Source organism: Pelodiscus sinensis, chromosome 19 (assembly GCF_052426305.1).
Source record: "Pelodiscus sinensis isolate ZL-2025 chromosome 19, ASM5242630v1, whole genome shotgun sequence".
Lineage (NCBI taxonomy): Eukaryota > Metazoa > Chordata > Testudines > Trionychidae > Pelodiscus > Pelodiscus sinensis.
In genome coordinates, this window is record NC_143070.1 from 2,071,985 (window position 1) to 2,089,241 (window position 17,257).

At 50.3% G+C, this 17,257-nt stretch overlaps 1 protein-coding gene and 1 pseudogene across 1 annotated transcript; one reads left to right on the forward strand and one right to left on the reverse strand.

Annotated features, from left to right (window-relative positions):
- The first annotated feature begins 1,298 nt into the window (after positions 1-1,298).
- LOC142825957 (16 kDa beta-galactoside-binding lectin-like) lies at positions 1,299-3,504 on the forward strand. The gene is made up of 4 exons (XM_075918274.2): positions 1,299-1,368; positions 1,813-1,892; positions 2,750-2,921; positions 3,260-3,504. Exons 1-4 carry the CDS (start codon positions 1,360-1,362, stop codon positions 3,404-3,406), a joined length of 408 nt encoding a protein of 135 aa, XP_075774389.2. The 5' UTR covers positions 1,299-1,359; the 3' UTR covers positions 3,407-3,504.
- Positions 3,505-8,640: 5,136 nt separating this feature from the next.
- LOC149522037 (uncharacterized) lies at positions 8,641-11,715 on the reverse strand (annotated as a pseudogene).
- Between the last annotated feature and the right edge of the window lie 5,542 nt (positions 11,716-17,257).

Below are 17,257 nucleotides of genomic sequence, written 5' to 3' on the forward strand. Positions count from 1 at the left end.
GGTTTTTAAGAGCAGGTGGGACAGACCTCTACTAGGGCTGGCCAGATGGTAATTGGTCCTGCCGTGAGGGCAGGGGACTAGACTCTGGAGTTCTCTTCCAGTTCTAGGGTTCTATTAATCTGTGACCCCATGCTTGCCCACCTTGCTTAATAGCCATCCTCGAATTTATCTAGCTCTTTTTTGAACCCTGTGAAAGCTCTGGTCTTCACCCCGCCCTCTGGCGAGGAGTTCCACAGGTTGGCTGTGCACTGTACAAGGAAATACCTTGGTTTGTTTTAAACCTGCTGCCTGTTCATGTCATGGCGTGACCCCTTGTTCTTGTGATACGGGCAGGCGTAAATAAGCAAAGACGGATGGATTTCTCCACACCTGGCGTGATTTTATGGACCTCTCTCGTCTACCCCCTTGGCTGTCTCTTTTCCAAGCTGAATAGTCCCAGTTATTCATCTCGCCTCCTACAGACACTGTCCTGTCACCATTGTGACCCTTTCCCCCGTCTGCTGTGGCGTTCTATCCTCTCCGGGGACGCCAATGAAAGTGCCATCACTGGTTTGGAGGGGCTGAACTCCAGCCTGTTAGATTTGCAGGGTCTAGGAGGGGATTGTGACCTAGATGAGGGGGTGCAGAGGGTGACATGGGGCAGGGAGTTGGGGTGCGGGAGGGGCTGGGGAGCCAGGTGCACCCCCAGACTGCTCAAAGCACTTGGCTGCTCCCTGAGGCCTGATCTAGAGGTTCTTCTTAACCCCCCAAAACAGAATCGGCATGAGCCCCCCGCCAGCCGGGGAGCGTGGCTAAGAGACGCACCACCCCCAGGCCCCGCTGTGTGTAGAAAAGCAACTTTGACCCCAAAGGGGAAAGGGAGCCAGCATTAATTTGGGGTACACACCCCAAGCATCTGATTACAAGCACACACCTGCCCCAGAAGGCATCAGGCCGGATCTTTGCCTCAGTTTCTCACCATGGGCATGTGAAAAAAAAGACACTGTCCCTCTCTTCCCCCCACCCACCAAAGTGAAAGAACGTGGCCCATGGTGTCCTTTTTATAGGCCAGGAGCTCCCAAGGCAGGATGGGAGCAAGGCATGCTGGGAATTGTAGTTTGCCCACGGCTCTGTTTCTGATTGGCCGGGGAGCGAAAGGGGGCAGGGCCCCAGAGTGAGTGCAGCTGTCTTCTCTGGCCCCGCCCACCTGGCCAGCTGGGGCTCCACTTGGCCACACCCCTCTCCCCTCTGATTGGCCAGTTCTGTAGGGCTGGGGCGGCCTGATTGGGCCACAGGTGGGGTGTCTGGGTATTTAAAGCTCCTGGCTGGGGTGGAGGCTCATGGTGTGTGGTGGTAACAGCTGTGTGTAGAGTAGCTGCCATGGAGTGTGTGAGTTACTTGGGGGGTGTTAAGGCTGGTTTGCTGGGAGAGGGGTTATCTATGTGGGGTGCACTTGGGGTGTCTCTAATTCATCTTCCTGCGCTGGAGAGACTGCTTGATGACCCCCCCTTGCCCTGCCCCACATCTGTGGGGGTGACTGGGGTGTACGTTTCTTGGTAGCTGTTGCCTTGTGGTGACTGGAAGCTGTGAGGTCCCTGAGGGTGGGGCTGGCAGGTGGGGGGGGTGATGGGTCCCCCTAGGGCTGGGGGGAGTAGATGGGGGTCACAGCTTTGCCACTTGCATCCCCATGGGGAAGCTCTTACAACCTTTCTATGCCCCCTGGAGAGGAAGCTGCCCCTGCCCCCACCCCATGACCCAGTCTTCTGCTCGGGGAGGGGCCTCTGCCCCATGAGGTGTCCCTGGGGGGTGCTCACCTCTTCCCCCTGCCCCCAGGGAATGGTTCTGACCCACCTGAAGGTCCAGCCGGGCGAGTGCATCGCTGTGAAGGGTACGGTGCCGCCGGATGCCCAGAGGTGAGTTCAGACCCATGGGGAGGGTTAAATTTCCCCTCTATGGGGCAATTCCTGGCTCTCCCTGTCCCCCAACAGCAAGATGGGAGAGTCTCTGGGGCTCAGCCCCCCCAAGTGGCAGCAGCACCCTGCTGGCCTGTCACCCCATGGATCTGCCTTGGTGCCACCCCAACATCCTCTCCTGAGGTGGGGGTGGTGCTGGGGGGGGTTCCCCCAAGGGCCCCTAGCCCTGTTTCTGTGGGGCTGGCTCTCTGCCCCTGCATGGGATGGGCTTGGAGGGGCAGAGCCCCACAGATGGAGGGGGGAGGCTGGGCTGTGGGGAGCCTTGCTGGCATCTGCCCCTGGATGTTCCCCTCCACCCCGGGAAGGGACCAGCAGGCGGCAGAGAGGATGCTGGGAAAGTCCAGCCCAGGCTGGTGCATTGTGGGAAGCTCCCAGTGATGCCCTGCTGCAGAGGTGGCTGGGAGATTCCCTGGCTCTACCCCTGGGAATTCTGGGAGGCTCATCCCGTGACCCAGAGTTTGTGGGGGGGAGGAGGGGGTGGCAGCAGGAATGCTGGGAAATACCTGGAATGCCATGCTCCCCCAGAGGATGCTGGGAAGTTTCCCACAGTGTGATACATTGAGCAGTGGGAATTCTGGGCTGGAGGGAGTGTTTGGGGGTGTGTGTGTGGGGGGGAGTCACCAGCCCTGCAGAGCATCATGGGACATTCCCATGGGGGGGTGGCTGGGCTGGGTGGCTTTCCACAATGCAAAGCCAGGGGCAGCCCCTGTTTGCTAGGGCAGGATCCCTAGGGGAAGCTGCCTGGGAGTTCGGGGGGGGGGGGGGAGAGTGGATCTAAGCCCTTCTTCCCCCCCCAGGTTTGCTTTGAACATGGGCCGGGTGGCCTCCGAGCTGGCCCTCCACTTCAACCCCCGCTTCGAGAGCCAGGGGGACACCCCCGTCGTCGTCTGCAACTCGCGGCAGGACGGGGTGTGGGGCGAGGAGCAGCGGGCGCAGGACTTCCCCTTCCAGCGAGGGCAGGACACCAAGGTGAGGGGCAGCCTGGGGTGTGGGGAGGGGAAGAGACCACAGCCCCCTCTTCTCCTTACTAGTGCGGGGCACTGCTGGGGGGGAAGCTCGCAGCTGCCAGTCACGGGGTGAGCTGAGTGGGGCTGTTCTGGGGCAGCCTACTCCTCCCATCTCAGGAGGCCGGTAGGGCACTGTCTGGGGAAGATCGCAGCTCTCCTCTGCGGGGCCAGCTGAGCAGAAGAGTGGGGCAGACCACCGCTACCCCGCTCTAGCAGATGTGTATATCTGCGGAGGGCAGGTCTCCTGTCCTGGGGCAGGTAACTCAGGCTCCGCCCCTCACCCTCTGGCTCCTCCCCTAGGTCTGCATCTCCTTCGACGCCCAGGAGCTGACGGTGGGGCTGCCGGGGGAGCAGCAGATCAAATTCCCCAACAGGCTGGGGCTGGAGGCCATCGAGTTCTTCTCGGTGGAGGGAGACTTCAAGGTCAAGTCCATCAAGTTCAAGTAGCTCCTCCCACTTCCCTGCTGGCTCCTCCCACTTCCCTGCTGGCTCCGCCCCTTCCCCGGGGAGTTAAAAACCCACCAATAAACTTGAATTTGCTTGTCTCTTTGGGTTTGTCATTCACCTGAGTATGGGCTGGGGCCTGGGGCCATCCCTGTTAGCTGCGGAGAACTGGTTTGGCAGAGGCTGGGCAGGCAAGGGGGGGGGGGGGAAGAGAAGAGATTCCCCCTGGAATGGGGTGAGAATCTAGGGAGGTGGCCTATGGGGTGGGAGCCAGGACACCTGGGTTCTCTCCCTGGCTGTGGCAGGGGAGTGGGGGCTAGTAGTTAGAGCATAGGAGCCTGGTTCTCTGGTTGGGCTCTCTCTAGTGTGCTGCTTTCCTGATCTCACTGCACAGCTGGGGCCAGAGGTGGGGTGGGAGGGGAGGTCACAGCCCCTGCGTCCCTCCAGCTCTCTGGACTAGGTGAGATCAAAGGCCTGTCTAGCCCAGCGTCCTGTCTGCCCACAGTGGCCAGTGCCAGGTGCCCCAAGGGAGTGATCAGAACAGGGAATCAGCCAGTTGTCCCTCCCCTGTTGCCCATTTCCAAACAGACTAGGGACCCCATTCCTACCCATCCTGGCTAACAGCCATTGATGAATCAATCTAGCTCTTACTTTGAACCCTATTGAAGTTCTGGTCTTCACCACATCCTCTGGCAAGGAGTTCCACAGGTTGGCTGTGCGCAGTGTGAAGAAAAACTTCCTGGCTGTGTCTACATTGGTGCGATCTTGCACAAAAGCAGCAGCTTTTGTGCAACAACATGCTGCCTATCTACACTGGCTGTGAGTTCTTGTGCGAGAACACTGACGTTCTAATGTGTGAAATCAGGGCTTCTTGTGCAAGGACTATGATGCTCCCGCTCAGGAATAAGCCCTCTTGCACAAGAGGCCAGTGTAGACAGGCAACAGGAATTTCTTGCGCAAGAAAGCCCGACGGCTAAAATGGCCATCAGAGCTTTCTTGCACAAGAGAGCATCTACACTGGCACGGATGCTCTTGGGCAAAGGCACATGCCAGTGTAGACGTGCCCTTGCACAAATACTTTAACGCAAAAACTCTTGCATTAAAGAGTATTTGCACGACATTATGCCAATGTAGACACAGCCCCTTTGGTTTGTTTTAGACCTGCTGCCTCTTCATTTCACTTGGTGACCCCCTAGTTCTTGGGGAATAAGTAACTTTTCCTTATTCACTTTTCACACCAGTCATTTTATAGACATCTGTCCTGTCTTCTCTCCTCTCCCCCACCCTGTTAGTCCCCTCTTTTCTAAGATGAAATTTGAACTTTTTAATCTCTTCATATGGGACCCGTTCCAAACCCTTCATCATTTTGGTTATTTTTTTAAATCTTTTCCAGTGCTAGGATATCTTTTTTGAGATGACATGACCACATGTGTATGCAGGATTCAAGCTGTGGGCATCCCATGGTTTTACAGAGGCAATAAGATACTCTGTCTTGGTATCTATCTATTTAATTCCTAACGTGTGCTTTTTTCACTGCTGCTGCACACGGAGTAGAAGTTTTCAGAGAACTAGCCACACTGACTCCAAGATCTTTCTCCTGAGTAGTTGTAGCTAAATTAGTCCCCATTGTATTATGTCTAGTTGGGATTATTTTTTCCTGTGTGCTTTGTAACATTTATTCATGTTCAGTTTCATTTGCTATTTTGTTGCCCAATCACTTAGTTTGGTGAGATCTTTTTTTGAAGCTCTTCAGGCTGCTTCTGTCTTAATTTCCAGATGATGTCAAACTTTGCCACCTGTTTGCCCCTTTCGCTAGATCATTTATAAGTTGAACAGGATTGGCCCAAGGACAGACCCTTGGGGGACACCACTAGTTACCCCTCTCCATTTATTCCTACCCTTTGTTTCTGTCTCTTAACCAGTTCTCTGTCCATGAATGACCATCCCTCTTATCCCGTGACAACTCACTTTACTAAAGAGTTTGGTGAGGGACCTTGTCAAAGGCTTTCTGGAAATCTAAGTACGCTGCATTCTCCCTGTCTCCATATTTCACCTTTCCAACAGGCCTGTTTGGTTTCCTCCTTCTGTGGGGCAGACAGGATGCTGGGCTAAATGGGTCTTTAGTCTGACCCAGTCTGGCTGGTCTTATGTTCCTATGTAATCTGGTTTAACTCCTCCATGTCACCCTCACACTCTTAGGCTGTGTCTACACTGGGCCACTTATTCCGGAAAATCATCCGCTTTTCCGGAATAAGCTGCGAGCTGTCTACACTGGCCCTTGAATTTCTGGAAAAGCAATGACTCTCTACTGTACAAAATCAGCCGCTATTCTGGAAAAACTATTCTTCTGCCGCTCGGGCATAAGTCCTTATTCCGGAACACTGTTCCGGAAAAGGGCCAGTGTAGACAGCCTAGTCTTTTCCGGGGAAAAAAGCCCTGATTGCGAAAATGGCAATCGTGACTCTTTCCCGGAAAAGCGCGTCTACATTGGCCACAGACGCTTTTCCGGAAAAAGGGCTTTTCCGGAAAAGCAGCCTGCCAATGTAGATGCTCCTTTTCCGGAAAAACTGAAAACGGAATAGTATTCCATTTTAAGCAGTTCCGGAAATTCATGCCAGTGTAGACACAGCCTTAATGTGGATTAACTTTTCTGGCTGGCCAGCTGCAGGCAAGCTGTCAATTACGTATAGGGAGGCTTTGTAATAGACAAACACTAGCTGGAGTTACCTGGTGCTGCTCGGGAAACCGAAGGAACAAAATTTAGAAAAACAGCAGTCCGTTATTTGTTTTTTGCATGATAGAAAAGTTGCACTGACTTCTATAGGGATTAAAATATAGGTCTGTGGAGCGGGTTGGGGGTGGGGGGTGGCCTGGTTACATGCGGGGGGGGGGGGGGGCCAGGTGGGGGGTGGCCCTAGGGGGAGGGGAGGTTACATGCAGGAGGGGTTCCCCAGTTTGCACCTTTGCAGGTAGGGTTGCCAGGTGTCCGGTATCTTACTGGACAGTCTGGTTTGTGCGACTGTCTGTCGTGCTTCGCTGGGACAGGCAGTGCCCTGGGATCTGCATGTGCCCAGGTCAGTCCTGCTCCCTGCCGGCAGATTCTCCCCCCCCCCCCCCCCAGCTCTGCTTCCTGCCGGCTGCTTCTCCAATCTCCCCAGGCCAGTCCTGCTCCCACTGGCCACCCCCGTCACCCCAATCTTCCCCATGCCAGCCCTGCTGCCCTAGATCCCCTTCCCCTCCAACCAGTTCTGCCAGCTGCCTCCCCCACCCTGATCTTTCCCCCAGCCCCTGCCAGCTCTGCTTTTGGGGCCCCCCTTCCTCCTAGCCAGTCCCTTCCCTCCCCCTCACGCCCAGTCAAGTGTCTGGGGTGTGTGGGGGGTTTTTTTTTTAGACTACCTGGTACCTTAGCTTGGGCACTTGTCCTGCTCCCTGTGGCTGTTGTGGGGGTGGGGGCACTGCGTGCCGGGTGGGGTCAATCGGGTCCAAAAGTACCTTAAAACCTTCTCTTGGAGGAAAGGTTATCCCTTGCAAAGCTGGGTTGCGGTAGCTCTTATACTGTCCAAGTTATTAGCACACAAACTAACAGGTTTTCATTAGGGGACAAACTCTTAGAAAATCCTTTAATAGCAGCAGAAATTCACAAGGTTTTACAAAGGCAGGTGGAGAACATATCAGACCCTCCACTCCCAGTGCCTGTATCTGATCTCTTCCAGACCCCTTTTCCAGAAAATCCTTTAATAGCAGCAGAAATTCACGAGGTTTTACAAAGGCAGGTGGAGAACATATCAGACCCTCCACTCCCAGTGCCTGTATCTGATCTCTTCCAGACCCCTTTTCCAGAAAATCGTTTAATAGCAGCAGAAATTCACGAGGTTTTACAAAGGCAGGGGGAGAACATATCAGACCCTCCACTCCCAGTGCCTGTATCTGATCTCTTCCAGACCCCTTTTCCAGAAAATCCTTTAATAGCAGCAGAAATTCACGAGGTTTTACAAAGGCAGGTGGAGAACATATCAGACCCTCCACTCCCAGTGCCTGTATCTGATCTCTTCCAGACCCCTTTTCCAGAAAATCCTTTAATAGCAGCAGAAATTCATGAGGTTTTACAAAGGCAGGTGGAGAACATATCAGACCCTCCACTCCCAGTGCCTGTATCTGATCTTTTCCAGAGGCTAACAGCAGCATACAGACAGGTCTGGGGCTTACACTGATCCGATGTACTAATCCTCTGAGAGGGACATTGGCCACAAAGGATCAAAGTCAGACATCGGAAACGGTAATACACACACAGCTGGACGGGAACACTGAAATCCACTGAGTACCCAGGCAGACTAAAAATTTGCCTTTCTTCTATGAAGGAACATCACCAGCCACTGACAGAGCAAGATGACAGGTGACTGTCAGTTCTGCAAATTTGGCGGTGTTCCCCGCGTCTTGAACCAAGACCATAGCGTAGAACAGTTAGTGCAATGAATTTCTCCAGTTTAACACTTGTAATTACCTTAGTGTGACTTCTCGACAGCTTTAGTGAAATACAAGCACCCGTTGTACACGCAGAGAATTTCAAAACAGCTTAACATAAATTACTAGGAGCCTGGAGGTAATGCTAAAAAATAGTACCTTAAGCTCATTTTTTCACATGGTCTTTACAGTAGGAGGCCCATGGGAGCAAAAACTCCCATTACTCCTCGTGAGGAGCAGGAGTACCGGCTGCTGACGGGCGGGGGCACACCCTCTGAGTTTGATTTAGCGGGTCTTTACTAGACATGCTAAATCAAACTCCAGAAGATTGATCACGGCTGTGTCAATCATTCCGATAGTGAAGACATGGTCTCAGTGTTTAAAAATTAGGGCTGGGTGTTTCAAACAAAAATCACAAACTTAGCTTAAAAATTGGCGTGAGTGTTCGTTTGCTTTGTGAGGGGATGTTGTTGTTGTTGTTGTTGTTCTAGAAGGGGATCCAGGAATAGGGCGTGTCAGACAGCTGTAGATATTAGAAGAATAAATCGCAGCGAGGAGCCAGAATTATTTAGCTTAATGGACTGAAGAAGAAGCTGGAAACTGGGAGGTGTTTCCAGATGTTAGTTGCTAAGGGAAGAGACAGAAACGTTATCGCTTGTAGAATAGCAGAGACATGAGTCTTGGTAGTGCAGATTTCTGTCTACCTCAGTGTTTCTCAACCAGTGGTGGTAGTAGCCTTAGGGGTACTTGACATCCCCCCCCCCCCCCCGCCCCGACTTCTCTCAACACACTGAAACTTGGCAAAAACTGAATTTTTGTTAAGTTTTACAGTGCTTTATTATTTTTGTATTTTTTACACCCAAAAATTTCACTGCCTGCCCAGCTACGATTAAGTTGTTAAAACAAATGTGTTGCAATAATAGAAAAATTGTGTGTGTCTGAAAACTGTAGGTACTGGGGGTACTTACAATTCTTTCGGGGAGAAACGGGGGGTACTCAATTTTTTTTGAAAAAGAGGTACTTTATAAAAAAAGGTTGAGAAACACTGGTCTCTTTGGGGAAAGTTCACGAGGGGAACACACAAATGATACGGAAGGAGAGAAAAAGAAAGATGAATGCTATTTTGTTTGTCTATAAGAATAAAATCACCGTAGATTGTTGCACGCCTGGTTTTGTGCTTGATTTTTGTGGAGTGGTAATGCAAATATGGGGGCGCATTCTCTATCACTGGCAGTTTCGAAATCATGACAGGATGTTTTTCTAACCGCTCTGTCCAGGGAATCATTTTGAGCAGCTTTTTTGTGGCCCTGTGGGGGAATCGATTAAACTAAAGGAAAAAAAAAAAGCTGCGTTCCATACGTTTTGAGATGGAGCGCTTTTTCATTAATTTAACTTTTTTTTGTTTCTTTGATCTTGAAAATTTTCCGGGCTCAATGTTTGGTTTTCGGTTGTACCCTCCCATTCACTATGGAAAACCCTGCAAGATTCAAAAATGACCCACTATGTTCTTCTCAGGTTTTGTGGAAACAAATGAACTCTCCCAAAAGCTTGTATGAGCAGCTGCTTAAGAGAGGTTCAAATGTTTCCCGGCAGAGGAAAAGAACGAGTGGAAAACCTTGGTTTGCCCCCCACATTTTAACCCACTCCAATTTTAGTTTTCTGCTGAATTTTACCTGTCAGTTTCGGTCCCAAATTAATTGCATGAAAGTCTGGATTTGAGGTCTCACCACCGGTAGGATCAAGTTGAACAACACGTACCGTTTTCTGTGTAGCATTCTAGCTACCACTATGTACAGTGGGGCTTTCACATCATATTGGGCTCCCCCGTCAGCCAAGTAGTACACGCAAATTTGACATTCCCCGCTCCCGGACCTAAACGCCAGCAATTGGTCTCTGGCTTGGATCAGCATCTGGGTGTTCTCCTGGACCAACTTGGGTTCTTGATGATACTCTTTGAGTGCGAGGTCCATGCAGCTTCTCAGCTCCTCCGTCATCTGGCCCTGGCTTTCGAGTTGGCTCCGTCGCCGCAAGAGGCTCATGGCGCTCAGAGGTTCCGGATCAGGGAGCAACTGTTCGCGGACGTGGGCTGGTTGCTGCAAGTTATAACGGGGCTGGCCGTCGATGGTGAAGAAGGTAAACACGCTCTCCCCACTGCCGGAGATGAATTCCAAGAGGACGCTGTTGTTTTGGAGAACCACCCTGGCGTTTTCTTGGACCTCCACGCGCTCCTGAGGGAACACCCGCAGGGCCATGTCGAAGAGGTTCCTCAGTGCATTGGTCATTCTCCCTTGGGCCTCCAAGCGCGCACGCTCTCTGAGGAGATTTTCGACGCTCAGCAGGAGCGGGCAGGGAGGTTTGCTGAAAAGAGCACCCATCTGCGTCCCGTGGAGGGCAGCTTTCGAGTTTAGACAGAGGCGCCTTTTCTAGCCTGAAAATGAAGCAGAATGAAAAATTTGGAGTTCAGCTACATCAGGCTAAGCAAGTTCACCGCCGACCTCCCAGGGGTGTGACTTGAGGAGAGGTTTTTAGACGAGGATGCTGAACGTTTAGTAGTTTGACGCTCGGCGCGGCCTGAAAATCCGACCACTCTCAGTGTGCAAAAAATGGATTGTACAAATTCAGCGTGGCCTGAAGTTAGTCGTCGCTTTTGAAAGTTGTGGACCCTGATCCTAAGTTTATTCATTGCTCCCGTCTCACCGTGGAGGAGAGATTAACGAGGCTGGGACTTTTCAGCTTGGAAAAGGGACAACTAAGTAGGGATAGGATAAAGGTCTATAAAATTGTGACAGGTAAGGAAAAGTTATTGAAGTTATTGAGGAAAAGTGACTAAGGAAAAGTTATTCACTCATTCCCATAACACAAGTACGAGAAGTCACCAGATGAAATTGATGGGTGGCTGGTTTAAAACAAACAAGAGGAAGTATTTCTTCACAAACTCAGTCAACCTGTGGAACTCCTTGCCAAAGGATGTTATGAAGGCCAGGACTTTAAAAAGGTTCAAAAAAGAGTTAGATACATTCATGGAGGACAAGTCCATACATGACTGAAGAGAGTCTCTTCAATTGGACACTAGGGGGTGCCATGGGCTCAGAATAGGGGTTCAACAGAGTTCTTTGGGGGGCACCTTTCAGGACTGGGATAGCAGTTGAGGAGAGCTAGGGGCACCATGGCTTTTACAGTGATGCCCCAAGGCTCATGCAGAATAGGGGCCCCATTCTGTGGGGCTCAAGCCCTCAAAGCCGCAAACATATTTCATATTTATATTGGATTTTTCTCGCGTTCCATTTCTACGGTCGTGGGAATTTACAGGGAGTGGGGTCAGAGAATGAGCAGCGATCTGTCCATATTTATTGACTGTCTGTAGAGACTGAGATTCCAAAAGGTAAAGCTTTTAGGACTGTTAAAATGTGTGGTTTTTAAGTGTGTGTGGTTTTTTTTTCCAATTTACGTGAAAATATGCGAAGGAAATAACCCAAAAATCAAACAAAGATGCCTCCTTCAGAGGCACTTTTCTTACTTTGCTGGTCTGTTCATTTCACCCGTTAGTGAGCAAAATAGTTTTTCCTCAGTTGTGTAGGGGTGGAGCAATCCATGTTGATTTCTATCTGCCCATAAAATCTAATTTTTCCAAAATTATTTATAAGGCACCTGGAATCCTCTTCTAAACAATTTTCCTCTCAGGTAGGCCTCGCTACTTCTTTTTCATTTTTAAGATCGACTTTGCTCCTCTCTGGCCTAGAATGCAAGGCCTTGCTATGACTTCCATTTTTCTGAGGGTGGCCATTTTGTGTTCATTTTTTTTTCTCCCCTACAAAGCCCACATATCTGACAACGACTTACTGTTTCTCCATCCCCAAGTTACTCTCTCGAGCTCTTTTAAGCCAGTTTAGATATTTTAATCCAAAAAAAAAAAATAATTAACGAGGTTAGAATGGAGGAGAGCTAGAACGTTGCTCTTTTGAGCAACAGCTTAATGAACCATTTCGGGGAGAAAAAAAATCATATCCCTCAAAGATACACAATGTTCTTCTAAGAATACATGGTATAATACATTGCTAAAGCCATCTGGGTTGCAGAATATGAGAGAGAGAAGATGGGCAGGGAATATTTTTCGTTAGAACAATTTCTGTTGGGGAACGAGGCAAGATTTCAAGCCCCACAGAAGTGCTTCTTCCAGCAGAAGACCGGAAGTAGGGTTGAAAAGTTGAAGAAACTCTTCGTAGAACTCAAAAACTCATGCCCCGTAAAAGGAATCAACTCTCCCACCTTGTTGCAAGATCGCCATTAGTTGCTATTTCTTATGGCTATTAATGCCGAGCCCTTAATACGCAGACATACGCACCCAATGTAATTTTGAGATGTTTGGTTTCGTGAGCTCCCTGCTGCTGTTCCGGCAACAGGGGGTGACATTAGGTTGGAAAAGGGTGTTTTACTCTTGAGTCATTAAGCCAGTTCCATTGCACTGCTTTAGTTGCGAGTGTGTGGTGGGGGCAACACCTTTTATTTTCCACTTTCTTTGCACACGACTCAGGCATTTGTGAAGGTCGCGGCTGGAAGGCCGAGTTCTTGGAAGACGTGGCCCAAAATGACTCATCGTTTCTGCTAATGATTCAACTCTAGATTCGATAGTTGGGCTTTTGGACTCTCGTGTGGGTTTTACATCTGTTTATTTTCCATCTGATTCTTGAACAACCTGTCATCTACCTGCACTACCAGAGTTCCATCCCCCTAGACTGGTGTTGGCGTCTTTTATCGGGAGAAGATGGCTCCAAAATGGCGAAAATGAGGAACCTAGAGAGAGAAACAGAAGCTAACTGAAGGGGGAAACGTTTGAATAAATACGAGCTACTTACTTCTGAAGAGCTGAACAAGACCCCGGTCTCCAGCAGAGAGAAGAGAAAGTTGTGCGTGTTCACGCCGGAGATGTGTTTCCAAGTTGGGAATCGGAGATTTCTCCTAGTGCCACATCCACAGTCTCTACTGCGCCTGTACGGGGCAGCAACGCTCTTTTGCGCTGTCCGTTGACTGCGCATGCACCGCGACGCCTCCTGGAGGCATTCTTAGTGGAGTTCTGAAGAGCAAGAAGTCAGTCTTCAGAGACAAACCACCCATGCTAACCAGCTACAGCTCTGGTGAATGGCAGGAAGGGAGCCTTCCGTCATGTTACCGCCAGGATGTGAGGGGGCGGAGGGAGTTCAAAAAGGGCTAAACACGTGTGAAGCGAAGGGGGGGGGGGTAGACCATAGGCCCCATTTTGGCCATGACCGTCCCGTTTTTTAAGCCCCGTCCCAACTTTTTTGGCAAAACTGGGCCTTTGTCCGGTTGACTCTTCCCAACTTGATTGTCACTAAAAAGGCCTTGTTTTAAGAACATAACATAAGAGCGGCCACACTGGGTCAGACCAAAGGTCCATCCAGTCCGGTATTCTGTCTGCCCACAATGGCCAATGCCAGGTACCTCAGAGGGAGTAAACCAAACAGGTATGATCAAGCCATCTCTGTCCTGCTACCCCACCTCCAGCCTCTGACAAACAGAGGTTAGAGACACCATTCCTTACCCATCCTGGCTCCTAGCCATTAATGGACTTAAATTCATGGAGGTTATCTAGTTCTTTTTTGAACCCGGTTCAAGTCCTGGCCTTCACCACATCCTCTGGCAAGGAGTTCCACAGGTTGGCTGTGCGCAATGTGAAGAAGAACTTCCTTTTGTTTGTTTTAAACCTGCTGTCCGTTAATTTCATTTGGTGAGCCCTCATTCTTATATTGCCCCCCCCAAAAAGGGGGGGTGCCGGCCGTAGTGGGGCATGGAGGAACATGTGGGAGGGAAGAAGATGAAGGGTAAAGGCAGCCTTGTGTGGGAGGGAGGGTGTGGGACAGTTGTTTGGCCTGCATGGGCAGGTGGCAGAGGGTTCTTGGGCCAGCTCCCTCTGCAGCGGGAAGAGGATCTGGCTGCGTGGCAGTGGGAGGTTGTCACCCTCACATGGTGGGGAGAAACAGGGACTTTGAGCCTGAAAGCAGGAGGTAGGGCGAGCTTGCACGGGGGGGGGGGGGGGATCCCAGGCGGTATCCATGTTCCCTTGGGAAAAGACGGTCACCCTACTGGAGGAAGTCGGAGTTTGTAAGGCGTTATCGGCAAGGGGCCGTCAGACCTGGGGAAAGCGCGATCAAATCGCAGCATGCAGTCCCCTCTCGCTTCAAGGAGAAATTGTCCCTGCCCGTCTGTTCCCCAGGGTGATACCCCCAGACCCTCCTTCTCCTGTAAAATGTGCAACACCGCTCCAGCCTGATTTCACCCTGCGCCGGCTTTCTGCTGCTGGGTCGTGGGGTGGAGAGATGGCTTCCGGATCTCGCCTCTTACCCTTCGCTTTCCGCTCACTCGGCCTGTCTGAACCATCCCCGGGTCCTTGCTAATGCGAGTGAGGAGCTCCGCTTGTGTCGATTTGCTAGACGCGTGGCCCTGTGTTGCTTGGGTCCTCAAAGTGACTTATGTTTGGGTTTTTTTGTAAATAAAATGAAAATGTCTGTGCATCATGGGAATCCCTGCTCTGGGGAGACCGGATTTATCTAGCTCTTTTTTTTTCCTAAGCCTGTTCAAGTCCCGGTGTTTACCACATCCTCTGGCGAGGAGTTCCACAGGTTAACTTACCACTGCAGCCTGGGGCCAGGTAGGAAGCACCTCTCCAGGGCCGCTGCAACTCCAGTGGGCACCGAGGAGGGATGCATGACCCCCAGCTGGGGCAGATCCAGGTTCATCCACCCTCTGAGCTCCCCAGCCAGAGCGAGGGCACTTGGGACAGGGGGAGGCTTGGGGCTGGGGCAGTCCTGGGGCAGAGAGGCACCCTCAGCCAACCCCTTGCACCTGCCTGGTGATTGTCTGGTTTTCTGAGACTCGATCCCATTCCAGGCACGTCCAACTGTTCTGGTGCAAGCAAACCCTGACCTTGCTTTTAAGATAGGGGAAGAGGATGCTACCTGCTGAATTTGGTGCTCCTAGCTCTGACTGCTTAGGAGAAGCTCTTGAACAAACAGAGACAGACAAACTTTCTCAAATATATAGTCGATTTGATTTAATTTAATTCAATTTTTGCATTGGTTTACCTGTCCTGCGACTCCGAGCTGGCCACGGGTTTTTTGTTTGATTTTTGCATCAAGACCTGGCATAGTTTTCTGTTCACAAAAGCAACTTGCCCCAGGCACCTGCATTTTGCACCTACACTCGAACGGCAGGCGTGTGTTTGTGCTGTTTGATGTGGTCTGGAAACAGCAGCAGAAACCGGTGCAGCCCTTCAGCGTGTTTTTTCTGCACAGCTAGCTTGTTTTCATGCTTGAAAAAAATAAGTTTTTGGTGGGGGTGGTAATATTTTCATTCTCTGAAGTGTTTCTCTAGGACTTGGCCTCTCTGTACACCCAGACTGAGGGACATTAATTCTGTCTCTAAGGGTACGTCTAAACTACATGCCTCCGTCGACCGAGGCATGTAGATTAGACAGATCGGCAGAGGGAAATGAAGCCGTGATTAAAATAATTGCGGCTTCATTTAAATTTAAATGGCTGCCCCGCTCTGCCGATCAGCTGTTTGTCGGCAGATCGGGGCAGTCTGGATGCGCCAGGTTTCTTTGTCGACGCGGCGCATCCAGACTGCCCCGATCTGCCGACAAACAGCTGATCGGCAGAGCGGGGCAGCCATTTAAATTTAAATGAAGCCGCGATTATTTTAATCGCGGCTTCATTTCCCTTTGCCGATCTGTCTAATCTACATGCCTCCGTCGACGGAGGCATGTAGTCTAGACACACCCTAAGGGAAGATCTCCAACGGTACAGCTGGCTGACAGTGCAGAAAACTTACCGAGAACACGGGAGCACTTTATCTGTGCTCAAGCACAGTTGTTATCATCCCTTCCAGGCAAAAATACATTTTGATGTTGTTGTTGACAACCTCTGAGAGTTCACAAAAACTTCAGAAAGTCTGGAAGTTCTGGAAGACACTTTTCCACCCATCCAAGACTGAATTTGTCATGAGAAGCCTTCTCCTGTGGACATAAGCGCGGCCAGGCTGGGTCAGACCTAAGGTCTATCCAGTCCAGTGTCCTGTCTGCCCACAGTGGCCAATGCCACATGCCCCAAAGGGAGTGAACAGAACAGAAAATCAAGTGTTCCTTCTCCTGCCCTCCATTCCCAGCCTCTGACAAACAGAGTCCAGAGATACCATCCCTACCCATTTTGTCTAATAAGTATTGATGGACTGGACTGCCATGAATTTATCTAGTTCTTTTCTGAACCCTGTTCAAGTTCTGGCCTTCACAATATCCTCTGGCAAGGAGTTCCACAGGTTATGTTAGTTTCCTAGTACAGACATGACCCATTTCAGATTTACTAAATTTGATTGAATAACTCCTGATTTAACAAATTCTAAATCGTGTGGTCTCACTACGGGGAAACCTCAAAATTAGTCAGAGGCAGGCTACATTAATGTGGACATGCTACCTCAGACGTAGCCCCAGGAAGCACTGGGGGATCATTACTTTGAATGACTCTGGGGAGTGGTTATTTTGAAAGAGCAGCACTGGAGAGTCCACTCTACCGTTATTTTGAAATAACTATTTTGGGATTAGCGTTACTCCTGATGAAAAGCAGGAGTACGGATTTGGAATTAACAGGCTTGGGAGTGTGGACGCTCCACTTATACATTCAACCTAAGGGGGGTTAGTTCCAAATAAAGGCCTAGTGTGGACCAGGGCTTAAAGTCCTGGCCTTCACAACCTCCTCTGGCAAGGAGTTCCACAGGTTGACTGTGCACTGAGTGAAGAAATACTTCCTTCGATTTGTTTTAAACCTGCTGCCTATTAATTTCATTAGTTCTTTTGTGATGGGAAGGAGTAAATAACTCTTTATTCACTTCCTCCACACCAGCCAGTATTCAAGATGTAAACATGGCATGGATTGATATAGAGGCAATAAATTATTCTCTGTCTTATTCTCATTCTAGACCTTTCTTTGCTCACTGGAAGAGCCGAATTTTTGTTCCCTGGGTTGTTACTTACAGACTGTGAACAAGTCCCTTCTTAGCCATCTCTTGATTAAGCTAAACGGGTGGATCTCAAATTTCCCCTCCCCCCGGCGGACTACTTGAATCGCTGAGGGTCTCGGCAGACTATTTCATGATCTTTCCAGATCATATTCGTGCCATCAACTAACGATTGTAAAGGACTTTGGATCAACGAGTTTGATTTATATATAAATAAAAAGCCTTCATAATCATTCTCACCATAAAAATGTCTCATAATTTAATAGTGGTGGGGTCTTTTGCCCTGAGCAGCCACAGAGATAGGCTGTCTTTCCCTGGTAGATGCAGCCCTGGAGTAGGGGAAAGACACCTCTTTCTCCGGTCACTGCA

What these genes read in the sequence shown, in the direction of transcription:
- LOC142825957 (XM_075918274.2), top strand. An exon ending in GTGCCGCCGGATGCCCAGAG is followed by an intron (nt 1,893 to 2,749) that starts GTGAGTTCAGAC and finishes TTCCCCCCCCAG; the next exon opens with GTTTGCTTTGAACATGGGCC. An exon ending in AGCGAGGGCAGGACACCAAG is followed by an intron (nt 2,922 to 3,259) that starts GTGAGGGGCAGC and finishes CTCCTCCCCTAG; the next exon opens with GTCTGCATCTCCTTCGACGC.